The 16,583-nt window shown below is 38.9% G+C and overlaps 1 protein-coding gene across 1 annotated transcript; it reads right to left on the bottom strand.

The window, feature by feature from the left end:
* Positions 1-2,288: 2,288 nt before the first annotated feature.
* On the bottom strand, positions 2,289-13,623 carry LOC119734588 (dipeptidyl peptidase 2-like). The gene is made up of 17 exons (XM_038208123.1): positions 13,359-13,623; positions 12,557-12,696; positions 12,013-12,176; positions 11,364-11,499; positions 10,851-10,947; positions 9,998-10,164; positions 9,205-9,271; positions 8,815-8,936; positions 8,157-8,313; positions 7,551-7,689; positions 7,189-7,226; positions 5,116-5,336; positions 4,666-4,732; positions 4,322-4,443; positions 3,781-3,937; positions 3,081-3,219; positions 2,289-2,423 (listed from the first exon to the last, which is right to left on the bottom strand). Exons 1-17 carry the CDS (start codon positions 13,600-13,602, stop codon positions 2,339-2,341), a joined length of 2,262 nt encoding a protein of 753 aa, XP_038064051.1. The 5' UTR covers positions 13,603-13,623; the 3' UTR covers positions 2,289-2,338.
* Between the last annotated feature and the right edge of the window lie 2,960 nt (positions 13,624-16,583).

The following is a 16,583-nucleotide window of genomic DNA, read 5'->3' as shown; positions in this document are numbered from 1 at the left end:
CCGCTGGCCAATGACCAACTCAAGGGCAACGGAGTTGTCTTGGGTCAAACCACTTGCAAGGCAGGGGTTGAAAAAAAGCCTCAAATAATTAAAATTATTTCTGAATTCACTCTACAACACACCAAGTATAACTTTGGCTCGGAAAGCCGCTTCAACGGTTAAAATGCGAGATATAAAAAAATGCACCCAATCATGCAGGTTCGAATTAAACACGGGTGAAATGAACTTGAAATAAACATGGCCTAGATGAAAAATAAACGATCGGAAGGTTTAATCTATATAATGCAACGTCTGGTGCGGGTGGAATATTATGTCTCGTGAAGTGTTTTAAAAGAGAATAAATCGAAGATATTCATTGATTTTTGATCCCGAAAACATGTAAACTCGATGACTCATGGAATGTTCTATAATTTATTTATTGGATGGCTGGACCCGTTATAGTTGGAATAAAACAAAATCTGGCGATCATAATAACAACAGTATTCAGGTATCATCCTGCGATTGCACTTGTCGGCGCACTTCAAGATTGAAGAGCGCGCGCAATTTTGCCGGTTGCCATCACCCTATTGGTCGAAAGAACATTTAGCGCATGCGCACCGACATGTGGGCGTGGTACCATCTACTTATCGCTGGTTCGCGTCTACGGTACTTTAATGGATATATTTGGAAATAGCTGCCGACAAGCAAAGCTTGACCAAATTAAATTCTTCAAAAAGATGTGAATTATTCTCACGATTTGTACCAACTTAACACCTTTTTTCTCGTGGTAAGTATGCCTTTGCAAGTTGTAGTAGGCAGGCTTGGCTTGGGCCTTCCGTCGATAAACGTTGAAGTAGCCTATGAATGGAGTCACTTTTGCTTCATTGTCACTTTTAATAATAATAGTGAACATTTATATAGCGCCAAAATCCGTCTAAAAAAGACGCTCAAGGCGCTTTACAAGTTTAAAAAATAAACTAATACTATAGCATTATATAAAAAAAAGTAACTGTAACGTTAAAATGTGTGAAAAAGTCAATATAAGGAATAAAAATGTCAAAGATAAAAAAGTAAAATAGAAAAACTTAATAAACGCACAATCCAAAAAATATAAAAGTATCCAAAAAATACACACATTATATACACCTACAAATATTATACACATACAAATTACCAACCCATAGAGACATTGACCGAAAGAATTGAAAATATATCAGGACAAGCAAAATGCTAGTGATGAAACCAAATACATATGACAGATATTACTAAGGAAAAAATATATATACACCCCCTTTAAAAAAAACAAAGAAACTACAGTATTTACAGTAAGGAATCATATGGGAAGAAAACACATCATATACATCTAAAGCATCTGAAAAAAAAATACATACACATATATAAGCATTATACAAACACACATACATTGATATATTGTATACACAATTTGCCAATAAAAACAACTGGACACATCGAACGAATGAAATGATCATAACAGACAAGCAGATTTAGTCTGATCCCAAAATCAATGACAATTCTAAATTTCTAATGTGACAAGTATTACTGAGCAAATAAATGAGTCTTAAGTGCTCTCTTGAACTGGTTTTTTTACTTTCGGTTTCAAAATTGTAACAAAATTGCTCAAAATCTTTAGTAATACTTTCCCCTTTAAACCCATAGCCCTTAATTTCCTCCTTCCATGACTTTGTGTTGCTTATAACTTGCTTTCAGGCATTTTGGAGAGTCCAATACCATAAAAGTGGATGTACCTGAAACTGGCCCCAAAAAACACTTCTATGGGGATCTTCACTTCGGTCAAGGGCAACACTGTTTTTGTTCCTTTACAATTGCATGTCTTGCATAACAATTGACAAGAAGTTTCACGATTCGAAATCAAGACATGTGTTTACCAAACAGTCAAAGAAAAGTTTCATGAATTTAAAAGTGATACACGTACTTCTGGTGGGGAATCTGTAAAAATAAAAAAAATAGCAATTACTTTTTTTGTAAATTTACAAAATTTACAAAATTTACAAAATTTGTATAGCCTAGCTCTTCACTGCAAAAACTGTGTTTAGCAATGAAACACTTTTCTAAATACTTTCTTGCTATCAGTTTATAAACATGTTAAATATTAAACATGTTTAGACTTAGGATAGATAGGGTTTATCAATGGAACATTGATGTTTAATTGAACACATAATGTTTAGATTCTAAACATGTTTACAAAGTGATAGCAAATTGTTTTTGTTGCTAAACACAGTTTTTGATGTATCAATTGTAGGAATTTCAAATGAACATGTCATTGTTTATTTCAGTTTTGAAAGCAAGAGTATAACATGCATGCGGGAAATTGCAAATATCATTCCATTATCCAGCAGCTAATCCTTTGCCTGTGAAGATTCCTGGCATTCTGTACATAGACCGGGTCAGCTGGATTTGCACCCCTGCAATTGAAAAATGCAAAAATGAAAAAAATACAGGAAATTAACGATAGAAAGAATCTAAAACTCTCTAAAACAAAACATGAGGTCTCCGACATTGGAGGGGCGGCCTGCTATGGGGTGGGGTGGGGGTGCGGTGGGGTGTCTGAAGACTATTCAGAAAAATATGTTGGAATAATTAATTTGTTGCCATTTCCTAACAGGAAGAACTGTTCAGGGCGTAGTATTTATAAAAAAAAAACGTTTAACGGCAATGTGAAAGAGCAGAAGAAATAAGAACATTCCAATGCATCAATGTTTAGCTCATCGTCCCCGTGGAAATATTGAGGTATAAAAGTAAAGTTGGTTTTTTTTGGGGGGGGGGGGGGGGGGTGGGGGGTGTGGGGGGCCTCCCCTCCCCCCCCCCCCCCACTCACTCCAACATGAATATATTCGGGGAAGTGTTTGCTGAAGTCGAATGCCTTTTACTGATTTAAGGGAACAGCCATGTCTTGCAACTGGACATCACATACATAACTTCACAGATACCTGACGTCTACTGTGTGGTATGGTTTGTCTGTTGGTCAGTTTGTTTGCTTCTCTCATGTTATGCTTGATGTGATTATCAATTGACATATCACTTATTTGTGCATAAGAAATAAGTGATACTTGAAGCATTACCTCAGATCTAGATGGTGGGCGCCTTCATAGATAAGACACACGTCCAAGTTGGCTGGGTTGGGATTGACAAGCACACCCCCGCCCCGCCACGGGTCGAGCGCTCCATTGCAGAAGACAATGTTGGATGCAGACTTTATATCTTCCAATATGGGAGTACAAATTCGAAATACTTACAGCAAATATCTGGATTTCTTGTATAGGTAAAATTCAACACTGTTGCATTTATGCAATTGAGTTGTAAATGACCCCCCCCCCCCCCAAAAAAAAGAATGAATCTCTTTTTTTTTTGGCAATAATTCCTGAAATTTCCTCACAAGTGTCGTTCACTTTAATAGCTGCAATTCATCGTCTTTGCAAACAACAAATATGTTATCTTTGGGCAGTGTGGGCTTGACATACGTGTTTAAAAAGCTCTAAACAATCATAAGGATTCATGAAAAGTGCACAATTATCCCTAAATTCTGATGCCTCTTACAAGACAGATTTCAACATAAATTGTGTGAAATCGGGTAGACGCTGACTTCTACAACTTTGTATTCGTCCAACTGTCATTTCTTCATCGTTTTCTCTCTTCAGATGTCTTCAGGCTTGCTCGCTATATAGGGGACCTACAGTGCTTGCTTAGGGTGCTTTTGCGGAATCTTTGGTTTCATTACCAGATGTGAATAAATGAACGGTCATGAAAACTTTAATTGCTAACCTTTTCCCCACATCATGACATTCAACCAGGTTGGCTTCGGGGCAACTTTCCACTTCATACTGCAGTAAGCTTGCCTCATTTTCTCGTTGAATGGCAGCGCCGGGAACATGTCCGTTACATTATTAGAACCTGCCGGCATTGTTACCTCAGTACATACCTGAAGCATTTATTATAAAAGACAAAGAAATAAAATGGGCATAAAATGTACAGTATAAATTTGAAGTCAAATGCAAGTCCGGTCACAAGTAAATCACCAGTCCGCTCACAAGGATCAAGCAGTGGACAAATAGCAAATGAAGGCCTTTTTTTACAGTCAAGTTGAAAAGCTCGATAATTGGCTTGAGACTGGAAGACTGGCGACTGATGTGGTGATGAACTTGTGATGGAACGCACAATAAAATAATCCAAATGGTAGATACCCTTGCACAAATAACAAATTTCAGCTGGGAATATAATATTCGACTGTTTCGATAATTGAAGAGTTTAGTAAAAAATAGAAAATTTGTCAAAATTGAGAAAAGACCTGCATTGTGCTTCATACCTGCCAATCCTGAGCCTTTGCATCGTTGCCAAGGCCACAACCAGTTGGATCAGCACATTCCACATACTCTGTATCAATGTCCATACACTTTAGTTTGCCGCTGGTGCCATTGTAGAACAAAACTAAGACAAACACAAAAGTAACAGAAATTAATAATCCTTCATTATTTTGCATTCTGATAACATGACTAATCCAAAAAGGACACACGTACGTAAGATGTAATCAAGGCTGATTAGCTGGTTTAAAAACAAAACATCCAAACAAGTGTCACATTTTATCACGATGGTGGATATTTTGTTAGCAAAATATCCACCAAAATGGTCCCACAGATTACATTGACTCACTTGCAGCATTAGCCAGCCCTTGCATGGGGTTTGTTGATGGGGCATCCACTATTAGGCTACAAGAGACCTGAGGAGGAATACAACAAATCACTCATTGAGCTGTCCCTGATCAAGTCTCACAAAAAAGAAAAATTGAGAAAATCACAAAATCTTTCCAGAGGAAAAAATGTAACAAGAAATTAACACACAGCACAAGAACACAAACAAGTACAGACAGTTTTAATATCAGCGAAAAAAAAAACTAAAGTAAGAGGCTCATGACCTCCTACTATAAAAAAAGACAAACGTGTAGGGCTATTAGTTCAATGGCAAAAGACAACTACAGAACACTCACAGAGATCTGTACATAAAAGTTACAAGAAATTTCATATTCCTCATTTACACCCCGTTCCCTAACCACTCCCTATTTGAAAGGCAATTATTCAAACCATGCCGCTAATGACAACTTACATTAACGGGCCATGCAGGCATTTGTCCCAGGAAAGTTGTGTTGTAGGGATAGTTAGCCATGGCCATGTTGGTGAAGGCGTTGCGAACCCAGCCCTGAAGGTGGGGTATCTGGGTCTTGTACGTCAGGGTTTTACAAAGCTTAAACGTTGAGGAAATATTACTCAGACCTGGGAATGAATGAACAACAAAGAGCTCCTTTATTGTGGCGCTTGCAGTTTTTGCTCAGCAAAACAAAAACAAAAACACCAACAAACATCCCAAAAAACAAGCAAACTTGAAAATTATTAGAAGCGTTTTTATTACCAATTGTTTCCTGCTAGCTAGTCAAACTACTTGTATAAAAATAAACTAGTTGCTTAAGCTAATTAAAGGTTCACTCAGTTTAGGTTGATAAATACATGTACATGTACATTACATTGTCTACATTTCAACAAACTATGGTACTGGAGTGGGCCGATTTTTCGGCACCTTTATACATGTACAGGGTGAGTTAACAGAAAATGAAAAACAAATATTAAAAAAAAAATATGTAGCTCACTCCGTTTCATTAAAATAACACAGGGATAAAGTACATGTTGTTGACCAGTAACTGCGAACAATTTACGTGATTTGCGTCTTCTATTCCCAAGTTATGTCTATCTTAATAACAGATCACAAAAATCAGCTGTCCACCACTGATCATTTACCGTTCTACGAGCTGATAACACGGACGTTTTCCTACTTCCACGAATGAACGAAAACTTGCAAAGGAAAACAGACAAAAATCACCATCAGTATTTCAGAATTTTTTTAACTTGTACCTCGTTTTGAACACAAAATCTAACAGTAAACATGTTTCAGTCTCGACTCAAATAATTAAAACCACAATGTATCTGAATGGCTGTCAATCTACAGTTCTTACTATTTAGCTCAACATCTTTCAATGGCATTCCATGAACAGCTACAAAGTTAGGTTCTTTTAAAACATAAATAACATCTGATCAATTTCGGCAAAAAAACCCCCAGATTTGTGGAAGAACATGCTCTTTTAAGACATAATTCTTGGCAAGGGCGGATCCAGAACCAATTTTTTGGGGGGCCAAAAAAAAAATTTGGTCCCCAAAAAAGTGGGTCAAAAAATTACGGCGTGGGGTTCGGGGCCCGCTTAAGGGCCCCGAAAATTTTTTGGATTCTAGATGCTCTGTGGTGCGATCTGAGGCAATTTCTGACCACTTTATCCAATGTTTTTTTGAGGAAAAGATGGTGGTGTACTCATTGCCTGCCTTTATTGCGATGTCACGTAAAAAAAAAAAAATGGTTTCTTTTTGGGGGGCCATGGCCCCCTATGCCCCCCCCCCCCCGGATCCGCCCTTGATTCTTGGGTGTATCAAATGTGATTGCTTTGGAAAACAAAAATCATTTAATCCAGGTCAATTTGTTTTGACTCGCCCTACTACAAAAGAAATCCTATTTTGTTCCTGTCACAATCATTGCATAACTTGCCCCGTTTCTAGCAATTGAAACAATAATGGGGATTGAAGATGCACGATTTGAAAGCAATTAGGTATATGATCGTAAACAGTTCCCCCAACATGCATGAATTGAAAGCGATTACATTCATTTTGAAAAGAAATTATTAAAGTTTTGTAACAAACTAACTACTATCTCTCAGTATATCAAATCATGGTTACATTATAGCTTCTCTTATTCAAGAACAAAAAAACTTCTTGAGCATTATTTACAGCATTTCATAGCTTTGATATAACAATCCTTTTTCTTCGATTTTGAATATAACAAATATGTAAATTTTAATGAGAAATGCCATTATTTCACTTAAAATAATCAGGGGTGCAGCACACAGGTGATAGTGGTCGGATAACTTATTTTAATCCATTATCCAGCAGCTAATTCTTTTTCTGTGAAGATTCCTGGCATTTTTTACATAGACTGGGTCGGCTGGATTTGCCCCCCTGCAAAGGAATTGAAAAATTTGAAACCAACAAAGAATAAATGTGAATATTACCTAAACAATGGAAGTTATACTAGAATCCAAAGTAGTGAACATAATATTTTTGTGGGGCAAGAAGGCCCCACCCCCATCAGATGAAATATCTGTTTCCATTTCATTGGAGCTGTTTAGCACAGATACATCGCAAACACAAAATATAATTATCAGCTAATATCAAAAACAGGTGACTGTTGTCCAAAATTTCATGTGATGGAAATGACTAGTGGCATGATTCTTGGCACGTGCTTATTTTTGGTTAGCACATATATTTTCTAAGCGGTGTATTTTGTTAAGCAACTCCAGGTACTTGGAACCTTGATTACATAGATACCTGATGTAAACTGTTGTCTGGATAGTATGTCTGTTGGTCAGTCTGTTTTGCTGCCCTCATGCTCGTGATTATCAACTGACACATTGCGTAACAAATAAGTGATATTTGAAGCATTACCTCAGATCTAGATGGTGGGCGCCTTCATAGATAAGGCACACGTCCAAGTTGGCTGGGTTGGGATTGACAAGCACACCCCCGCCTCGCCACGGGTCCAGCGCTCCATTGCAGAAGACAATGTTGGATGCAGACTCTATATCTGGTAAAAGGAGATGAACATTTTGAAATACATGAAATATGTTCTCCTGTCTGGATTTCTACTTTGGAAAGTTGAATATTGCCATCTTTTCTGTAAATGAGATGTATGAACCAATTAAACAATGAACAAAATCTCTTAATTTCAGTCAATACCCATTTAAGTACCACTCAATAGAATTGTGAAATGAACATCTATTCCACAAATATCACAGATGTATCTAAGAGAGATTTTAGTAAAACCTTTTTATTAAACATTCAAAGAAATTTCCTTAAAAGTGCAAAGAGTTCCTCCCTCAATTCTGATGTTTCTTGTGAGACAGTTCACAACATTACATAAGTTGTATATTGCAAAGACACATTGACTTAAAAACATGTAATGTTCAACTTTCTTTTAATAATGTTCAATTAAGAACAAAATTTAGCTTCTCTTCATATCTTTTGAAGGGACATGAAATTTGGATGGCTAACCTTTTCCCCACATCATGACATTTAACCAGGTTGGCTTCGGGGCAACTTTCCACTTCAGACTGCAGTAAGCTTCCCTTGTTTTCTCATTAAATGGCAGCGACGGGAACATGTCCGTTACATTATTGGAGCCTGCCGGCAGTGTGACCTCAGTGCAAGCCTGCAGCAATTTATTTATAAAGAAGCAGAAAAGCGGTTTTTGGGTTTTGTTTTGTTTTGCATAATATGTAGAGTGTTATAGTCAAGTTCATCACAGGCCTTCACAAGTCCAGTCACATCTAAATCACAATTCCATTCAGATCTCCGGGCACAAGTAGCAGTGGACTCAATATTAACAAAGGAATGAATTTTTTCACAGTTTAGTTTTAAAGCTTGTGCGTTGACTTGAGACTGGAGTACTTGTGATGAACTCGTGATGAACTCGTGATGAACTTGTAAGGACTTTTGATGGACTCGGCTACAACACTGAAAACATCTACACATTCATTTGGAAAATGAAAAGAAATGATCCAAATGGTAGGTCCGCACACAAAAATTGGATCTTCTGGCAGGGAAATAGGAGAATGATTTAATACTTGAAGATTTCAATGAAACATTTCAAAGTTATATATTAAAGAAAAAAAAAGGTTTACTAAACCTTTTGTTCTTAAAAGATGCCTACCTGCCAATCCCAAGCTTTTGCGTTGTCTCCCAGCCCACAACCAGTTGGATCAGCACATTCAACAAACTCTGTATTAATGTCCATACACTTTAGCTTGCCCTGGGTACCATTGTAGAACAAGACTATGGCAAAAAAAGCAACAGAAATTAAGCAATCCTTCATTAATTTTCATCCTCCTGTTTGTATATTACACTTCTTGATCATATAGGGGGCAGGATGTTTTTTTGTAAACAATTGGTTGGACTACAGTTAGTTTCTTCTTTTTTTGGGGGGGGGGAGATTTAGATTTAGATTTAAGGATGCTTAGACCTGGCTATCTGCCTATTCAATTCCAAATTTTTGTTAAGCAACTTATGTTTGCAGTTATTTCTCAGTGGTGCATGTACTCACATGCAGCATTAGCCAGACCTTGCATGGGGTTAGTCGATGGAGCATCCACTATAAGACCACACGAGACCTGCAGGTGGAAGAAGGTCATTTATCGAATTGCTTATCCTGACTAAGACTCCCAGAAAAGAGAATTAAAGAAAACTAAGCACAGAGAGCAACATATTCTTGGGTCTAAATGACTTGCTACACATTCAAAGATCATAATTAAGTCCTAGAGCTGACAGTCCCATGGTAAAGGCAAAACAATCTCGTTCATACAAAAGTTTCAAATATTCAAATTGTTAAGTTCCCCTTCAACACTCACCAGGCGCGAATCCAGGGGGGGGGGGTGTTGGGGGTCCAAAAAACCCCTAGCTCTGTCCAAAAAAAAAAATTCTCATACAAATTCCTAAAAAATAAGTCAAACCCCCCCCTCCCCCCGCTGTGACCCCCCCCCCCCCAAAAAAATTATACTGGTCTTATGTCCGCCTGTTCAAAATACGGTACACCATTCTGTAATGAGTGTTAATAATTGTCGAATTTGAACAGCGCCCCCGTATTAAAATTGGTAACCCCCCCCCCCCCCCCCCCCCCCCCCCCCCCCCCCCCCCCCAGTTTTTGATTTTACGGAGGCCAAGTGTCCGGAGAAAAAAACTTGTGTACAATTTCAGATTTGTTGGCTGATGAAAACCCCCTCTGCGAAAATTCCTGGATCCGCCCCTGCTCACACAACGACTAATACAAAGGACAATTTTAGCCATCCCATTGATACAAAGGGCAATTTCAGCCATCCCATTAATAAAATAATACTCACATTAACAGGCCATGCAGGCATTTGTCCCAGGAAAGTTGCGTTGTAGGGATAGTTACCCATGGCCATGCTGGTGAAAGCATTGCGGACCCAGCCCTGAAGGTGGGGTATCTGGGTCTTGTCCGTCAGGGGTTTACAAAGCTTAAACGTTGAGGAAATATTACTCAGACCTTGGAATGAATGAACAAAGTGTTCCATTATCCTGAACAATTAATGCAAACTATGTAGTAAATAATACGGAATCTGTGTGATGCTCTAGGAGATTCGAAACCAGAAAAAAAACAAGTAAGTTGGGAACTAAAAAAGCACCACTACATCATTGTGGCTTGCTCTTAAGTCAACTGTAAAGCTTGTTGACAATCCTCCAGGCAAAGATTCAATTAAGCAATTGTAAAATGGAAAAATTGCCAACAGATCTCCGCCTAGATTTGACGGATTCGTCAGATTTTAACAGTGTTGCCCCCATTGAAATTATAGTACGAGCCCCCCCCCCCTTGATTTTCGGAGGCCAAGTGTCTGATGAAACCACTCCCTGTGAAAATTCCTGGATTTCTTCTGCCCCTAAGTGGTAAGAAAGGGAGACTCATGGGAGAGACATTCGAATGCACTGCTGACCACGACTGACGCTCATACTATGACGTTATTGGTTTGTGCAGTTAGAATAAAATTAGTCGTGTGGACTTTGCCTTGAACGTGCACGCGGTGTGTCCTGCTGATGGAGCTCTCCAAAAAGTAACGAAAAAGTGTTCTCTCTTGTTCGGGCATGGAGCCCGGCTGAGCCAATGACAGCATCATTGAATTCACTAACCTTTGTAAAATCACATTTTTTTTAAAAAGGGAAAAAAAGTTGGTATACCTTCCTTTCCTTCATCTGCAAGTTTATTAATTTGAATGAATGCCTTCCTGACACTTGCCACACAATTGGGGCCGGTAGAGGGTACGCTCTCAAAGGCCTAATACATGGAAATAAAAGTTAACGTGAATCCTTCAGGTTTCCAAGCACAATATCAAAACTCTACACACAAACAATTTTTCAGGTCTAATAAACAGTTGGTTACAACTGCCTGACAACTGATTACAACTGCCTGACAATTCATACTTCTGGGCGGAGAGAGGCAACTGCAGTAAAGTGTCTTGCCCACAAACACAAGCACCATGTTCCCCGTTGTTCACACCAACGTACTGCAGCACATGAGTCGAACATCTTGGACCCCAGCACTCCAAAATTCCCTCCTTAAATTGTAAGTTTCACATTTCCAAAACAAGAAGGCAACATTCTGCACAGAACCTCTGGAAGTAATCTCCAAAGCAGTCTTCGAAAGGAAATCATTGCTAATGCAGGTAGTACAGGGCATATATTCTAACTTACTTTTGTAACATCATCAAAGAAGTAGGTCTGGGAACCCAGTCCCGCTGTGGAGTAGATGGGTGCACTAGATGCTATGGCCCCGTCTACAATGTTGGGAAATTTGAACCGCATGTACGCACTGAGCATGCCTCCGTAACTGTAACAATAAGAACACGTTGGATAAATTACAACACTGTGAACCCCCAAATATCAGAAATCTCTCAATTTTGTCTCTATCATGAAGGATGGGGATTAATGGATGAGACTCATGAGGTATCCCTTGTCTGTCTCTGAGTGAGGTAGTTTACTGTGAGAATTTTTATCCACATGCAAACCGATAAATATACTAGTGCAGGTCAGAATTGTGTCATTTCAATGAAAGCGTTAACATTGACATTGATAAAAAGTTACAACAGTTGTCTAACAAACATGGCTATAGTTAACTGGTATGTTTGGGGTGATAGGGAACATCTGTATGAAGGCAGCATTCATGGCAAGATTTTGCTGTGTAATTAAAATTGGCATTTCTGGCCAGAACACTTGTTTCTGAAGGATAATCCTCCAATCCCTCCAGTCTGGTAACGAGGGGAGACAAAGATAACAATTAAAACTTACAGCTTAAAGCTTCAATGCTTCTTAAATACCAGTGATTTATATTTATTTTATTTACCTTCCTCCAAATGTGACCACTTTACAGGCAGGGCACTTGAGACTCTCCTTGAGGTACATAATGAGCGTAGCGTAGTCTGCCAAGGCTTGCTCCACAGTCAGTAAGCCCATGTTCTCAGTGGTGAACGACTGGTTGCCAAAAGGTAAGGATTCCCCATAGAATCGCTGAAACCAATCAACCACAATTATAATGGGACTAGGTTCATTCTTTGAATCAATTGTAGGCCAAGTAAAGAAATAGTTTCTCGTCCAGGATTTTTAGAAAAGGGAGGAGGCCCTTTTTTTCTTCAACCCCTTTGTTCATCTGTTTTATTTTTGATACAAAAATTTAGAGTTAATTGTTTTGTTTTTGTTAAGTATTATGCACAACATGTTTCAAGAGAGGCAATGAACCACTGATTGTTCTAGCTACAGCCAAGATCAGAAATCCAACATGTCTCACATTGTTTTATCCAGCGCCCAGTTTTCTATCATTTTCAAATTACATGTAAATGAGACTGGAGTACTGCACCATAATTCCATATACACTGTGCAGTGTGACTTACATGTTCAGCAAAAACAAGAAGGGCGTTGAACTCTGGTGCTATGTCGTACATGAAACCTGTGTTCTCCAAAAACGTAGTAATAGGTCCTTCATTGCCAGTGTAGAAGAAAATGGGTCCTTTCCTGACCTTCCAGTCCTTTTCTGTTGAATTATCAGGAGAACAAATCAATTCTTATCATTTGCATTGTGCAATTTAGCCCCACCCACTTGTGTGGCCTCCGTATTGCTGCGCTGTACGTTAGGCCACACGTCTGGTTTCCAAACCTACTGAGGAGTTTAGTCCAAACACTGGCGCATATGAACTCCAGAAAGATGCTAAATTTCTCAAAAAATTTGAAGAAAGATTACCTAATCTACCCGGAGGGCAAAAAATGAGAAATCCTAGAATACAACCATAAACAGTGGTATGTAGAAAAAAATGCCAAAAAAAGGTGCACCAGTGTTTGGAATAAACTCCTCAGTACTACTGGATAACCTGGCGTGTGGCCAGAGATACAGCGCAGCAATATCGCGGCCACACTAGTGGGGCTATGTGCAATTAACCGTTAACCAGTTTCACAAATTCATTTTCTGACAGTGTTACTGTTACAATAAAAACAGATGTTACATGCATAACAATTAACATGTCTTAGGCCTATGTACAAAATACAAAGCTTAAATATTCTAAAAATTGTACCATCATCCTTGGTATTAAACCCTCATTCCATACGACGCACAGACGTGTCTTATTCTTGTGTGAACCCTTCCTCCATGTGTGAACGCACTTCACATAAAACAAATACAAAACATTAGCACAATCGTACCTGACACCATGTATCGCTGTTTGAAGGTTTTGTTGTCATGGCTTGCAAAGTTATAATGATCAATTATCTGGTCAAAGTAATCGGTCTTGTACGGGTAGGATGCTCCAGTTGTACTCAGACACAGAATGAGCACAAAAGACACGAGCGTAATTGCTCTCAAATCACAAAACATCGTGGCTCTTTCAAGTCGCACTGAGCCGAATCCCAAGATTTCATGTCGGTCGCTCATTACTAGTGCTATCATGTGACAGTGTAACAGCACGTGACTGGCCATCAGGTGACATCTCCCGAGCACGCCCCCAACGACAGTTTGTGGTTTTTTGCGACTGTTCGGGTCATGGTTCGGGTGCACTGAACCCCCATTGAAAAAGCAGTGTAAAATTAACTTCAGGGCCAAATAAGTTAACATGCAAGCCGACATCACTGGGGTTTCTCAAACAACAATTAAATTATTGTCTTGTCCTTCATCTTTTTCACTGGCACACCAGAACAAAATTACCTCCCGAAAAGTGATAGTTCCCAAGCCTGCAAGCCATACAAGTGGCATATCCTTCCACTTTCTCAGGCAAATGTGGATCCATGTTTCAACCGTAATTTTTATCAAGTCTGCCCTCAGATGGAAGCCCCCGATATAGCGGCCTTGGCCATATTTACACAATTCTACCGCTTTTAAAGCCAAACAGTCTCCGTTTTCAAAAGAAATTGTGGGGGGGGGGGGGGTTGACCTTTTATGCTAATGACTCGCGTAGAAATTCTCACTCGAATTAGTGCCCTGCACCCTTCGTGTTCACTCTTACAGTATACCTACCCCCGCCCTGCTGTTTGCAGCTAGGGCGGGCGAGTACCGTGAGCGAACCGTTCGTGAAGACCGTAAAATTAGGCACCAATTTAAAAAAGAAAATCGAGATACTGATCAAGACAAACACCTAATTAAAGCTAATAAAATTTACCCTCTTTCACTTTCTGATCTCCCCCCCCCTTTGTTTGTTTGGGTTTTTTGGAGCGATTTTGTGGTACTTTTTCTTCTCAAAGGCTCCGTAAATATGATTTCAGAGACCGGCTTAGACTCTTCATTTTCGATCCTCAGTCAATATTGCTTGGACCACAAAACTCTCTACTAAAGGCATACAGGATCAACTGCATTTCATGCGCGCATTTTTGTTAGTTTGTCGCAGTGCTCAAGATATAGTTCAAGATCATGCATAAAATACAACATAGGGCTGACAAGTCGCAAAAACAATCTCAGCAACAAATATGCGTTTATTGGAGGCTGTCCTCAAATGAATAAAGTTGCCAAATTCACTGATGCACATTTTCCTCTCCAACAAAATATTTTGGAGAGTCTCTCAAGTGTTTCTGTTAAATATTTTTTTTTTTAAATTAAGGCGTTCTGCCGTTTCGATTTTAACAAGATATTCTTCAGAGGTAAAATGACAGGTACAAAATTTGTTTTTGATTAATGTACCGTTTAAACAATAATAATAGTTTGTTGCACAGCTTCACTCCACATTGTATATTCCACTGTAATTATAGCTGTGTTTCAGATGTCACGCACGCATTTTTCAAAAGATGCAAGCGGAATCCAATTCGCTCTCAATACATCAATTTGAACCGCGTATAAGTGCCACTTCGGGATGCAACGTTAAAGTTGGTCGAGACAATACAGAGGAAGCTATATTATCAATGTTGCATTACTAATGCACATTGTCGAAAACCAGACTTAAGGTATCAGTATTACGGGAATTATATTTCTTCAAGAATAATTATCTTGTCATTAATTTTACAGGCAAACGATCTTTAATATGGACACAATACCACCCCCAAAACCAACATTTTTGTTGCAAGAATGTTCATAGCAAGCCCCCTTTTCGGCTGATTAACGAATCCACTGCGTGATGGCAGAGATTTCTTCTTCCCGCGCATTCTTCACGGCCTGGGGGTCGCCCTTGTTCTTTCCCCTACACAAAGAAACGAACAAGACATAAGGGGAGAATACACGATGAAACAATAAGGTGTTTAATGTGTTGGATAATAGGAGAGTATAGGCTTATATTGTGAGGTTCACATTATATTCTTTTCTAAAACTAATCATGGGTAAACAGGTATCAACAACTTCTTGCAGAGATTGATGACGCAGATGTTTTATTTATGACTTTTTTATAACTCCAATAAGAAAATGACGTCGTCTAAAATAAGCTTCATTCAGATTTATTAAAAAAGGATCAATATTTATCCTACAAATGAACTTTTTTGACACAAATAATCGCGGTGTCAGTTTGTTTTTAGAGGGGTAGGCCCCGCTATATTTCTATAGATATAGAGATTATTTCTGTGATTGAGACATAATTTTCTTGATTTAATCTGGACTAACCTAAGGTCCAAATGGTGAGCTGCACCGGGAATCAGAAGCGTCTTGTAGCGGTCGGGGTTAGGGTTCTGTAACACCCCTCCACCTCGCCATGGATCGATGGCTCCATTGGAGAAGAAAATGTTGGAGCTTGTATTGGCTAAGTCTGTTCAACAATTAAAGATGATATCAAATTAAATATAATGATTATATACATTAAATTGTACATGTTAACTGTGTTCCAATGGAGCACAATTGGAGCACATTTCAAGGGCACATTTTCTCTCCAATCGACTCAGAATGGTTTAGTCACTGGAAGTCTTTACACTGCATGCATGCCTGTGCTCCACTCAACAATGGGCCAGCTTCGGGGATCCTATTTTTGTACCGATGTGAGACTTAATCAAGTCTAATTTACAAGTGACGTCACAGTCAGTGAGTTTGGACAAAGAGGTATACAGGCTGGGTCCTCCGGGACCACCGACATCAACCGAACCACTTACAAGGCCGGATCTAGAACACAAACATTTTTTGTTCCAGAAAAAGGGGGTCCAAAATTGTCCGCCTCAAATTTAATATGAAAAGTAAGGGGAGGGGTGCAAAATGTATTGCTTTTGTTGAGTTTTGTAGGTGGTGTGCGCAATGGCAGTCTTTTTTGCGACATTACTTAAAAAAGGCCCCCGTAGGGCTCCCCCCAGGATTCGCCGTTGACCACTTACAGTGAACTATATACTGAAAAAGACTGAACTATAATTAACATCATTAAAACTCATGCCAGCAGGCTTCCATCATGTTACACCGCAACCGCAAATTATCATGATTATCAATATATGAAAATAAAAAACTAAAAGGAGAAAACATTGATGACTTGCCGTCTC

The sequence above is a fragment of the Patiria miniata genome, unplaced genomic scaffold, assembly GCF_015706575.1.
Source record: "Patiria miniata isolate m_02_andy unplaced genomic scaffold, ASM1570657v1 HiC_scaffold_27, whole genome shotgun sequence".
Classification (NCBI taxonomy): domain Eukaryota; kingdom Metazoa; phylum Echinodermata; class Asteroidea; order Valvatida; family Asterinidae; genus Patiria; species Patiria miniata.
The sequence above is the reverse complement of the archived record's forward strand: the minus strand, read 5'-3'. Positions and strand labels throughout refer to the sequence as shown.

Bases quoted from the DNA above. Each gene is read 5' to 3' on its own strand.
- LOC119734588 (XM_038208123.1), bottom strand. From the start codon at position 13,602: ATGATAGCACTAGTAATGAGCGACCGACATGAAATCTTGGGATTCGGC. The intron at 12,177-12,556 runs GTAAGTCACACT...GATTGGTTTCAG, and splicing joins TTCTTGTTTTTGCTGAACAT to CGATTCTATGGGGAATCCTT. The intron at 3,938-4,321 runs GTATGAAGCACA...TAAATGCTTCAG, and splicing joins CAAAGGCTCAGGATTGGCAG to GTATGTACTGAGGTAACAAT.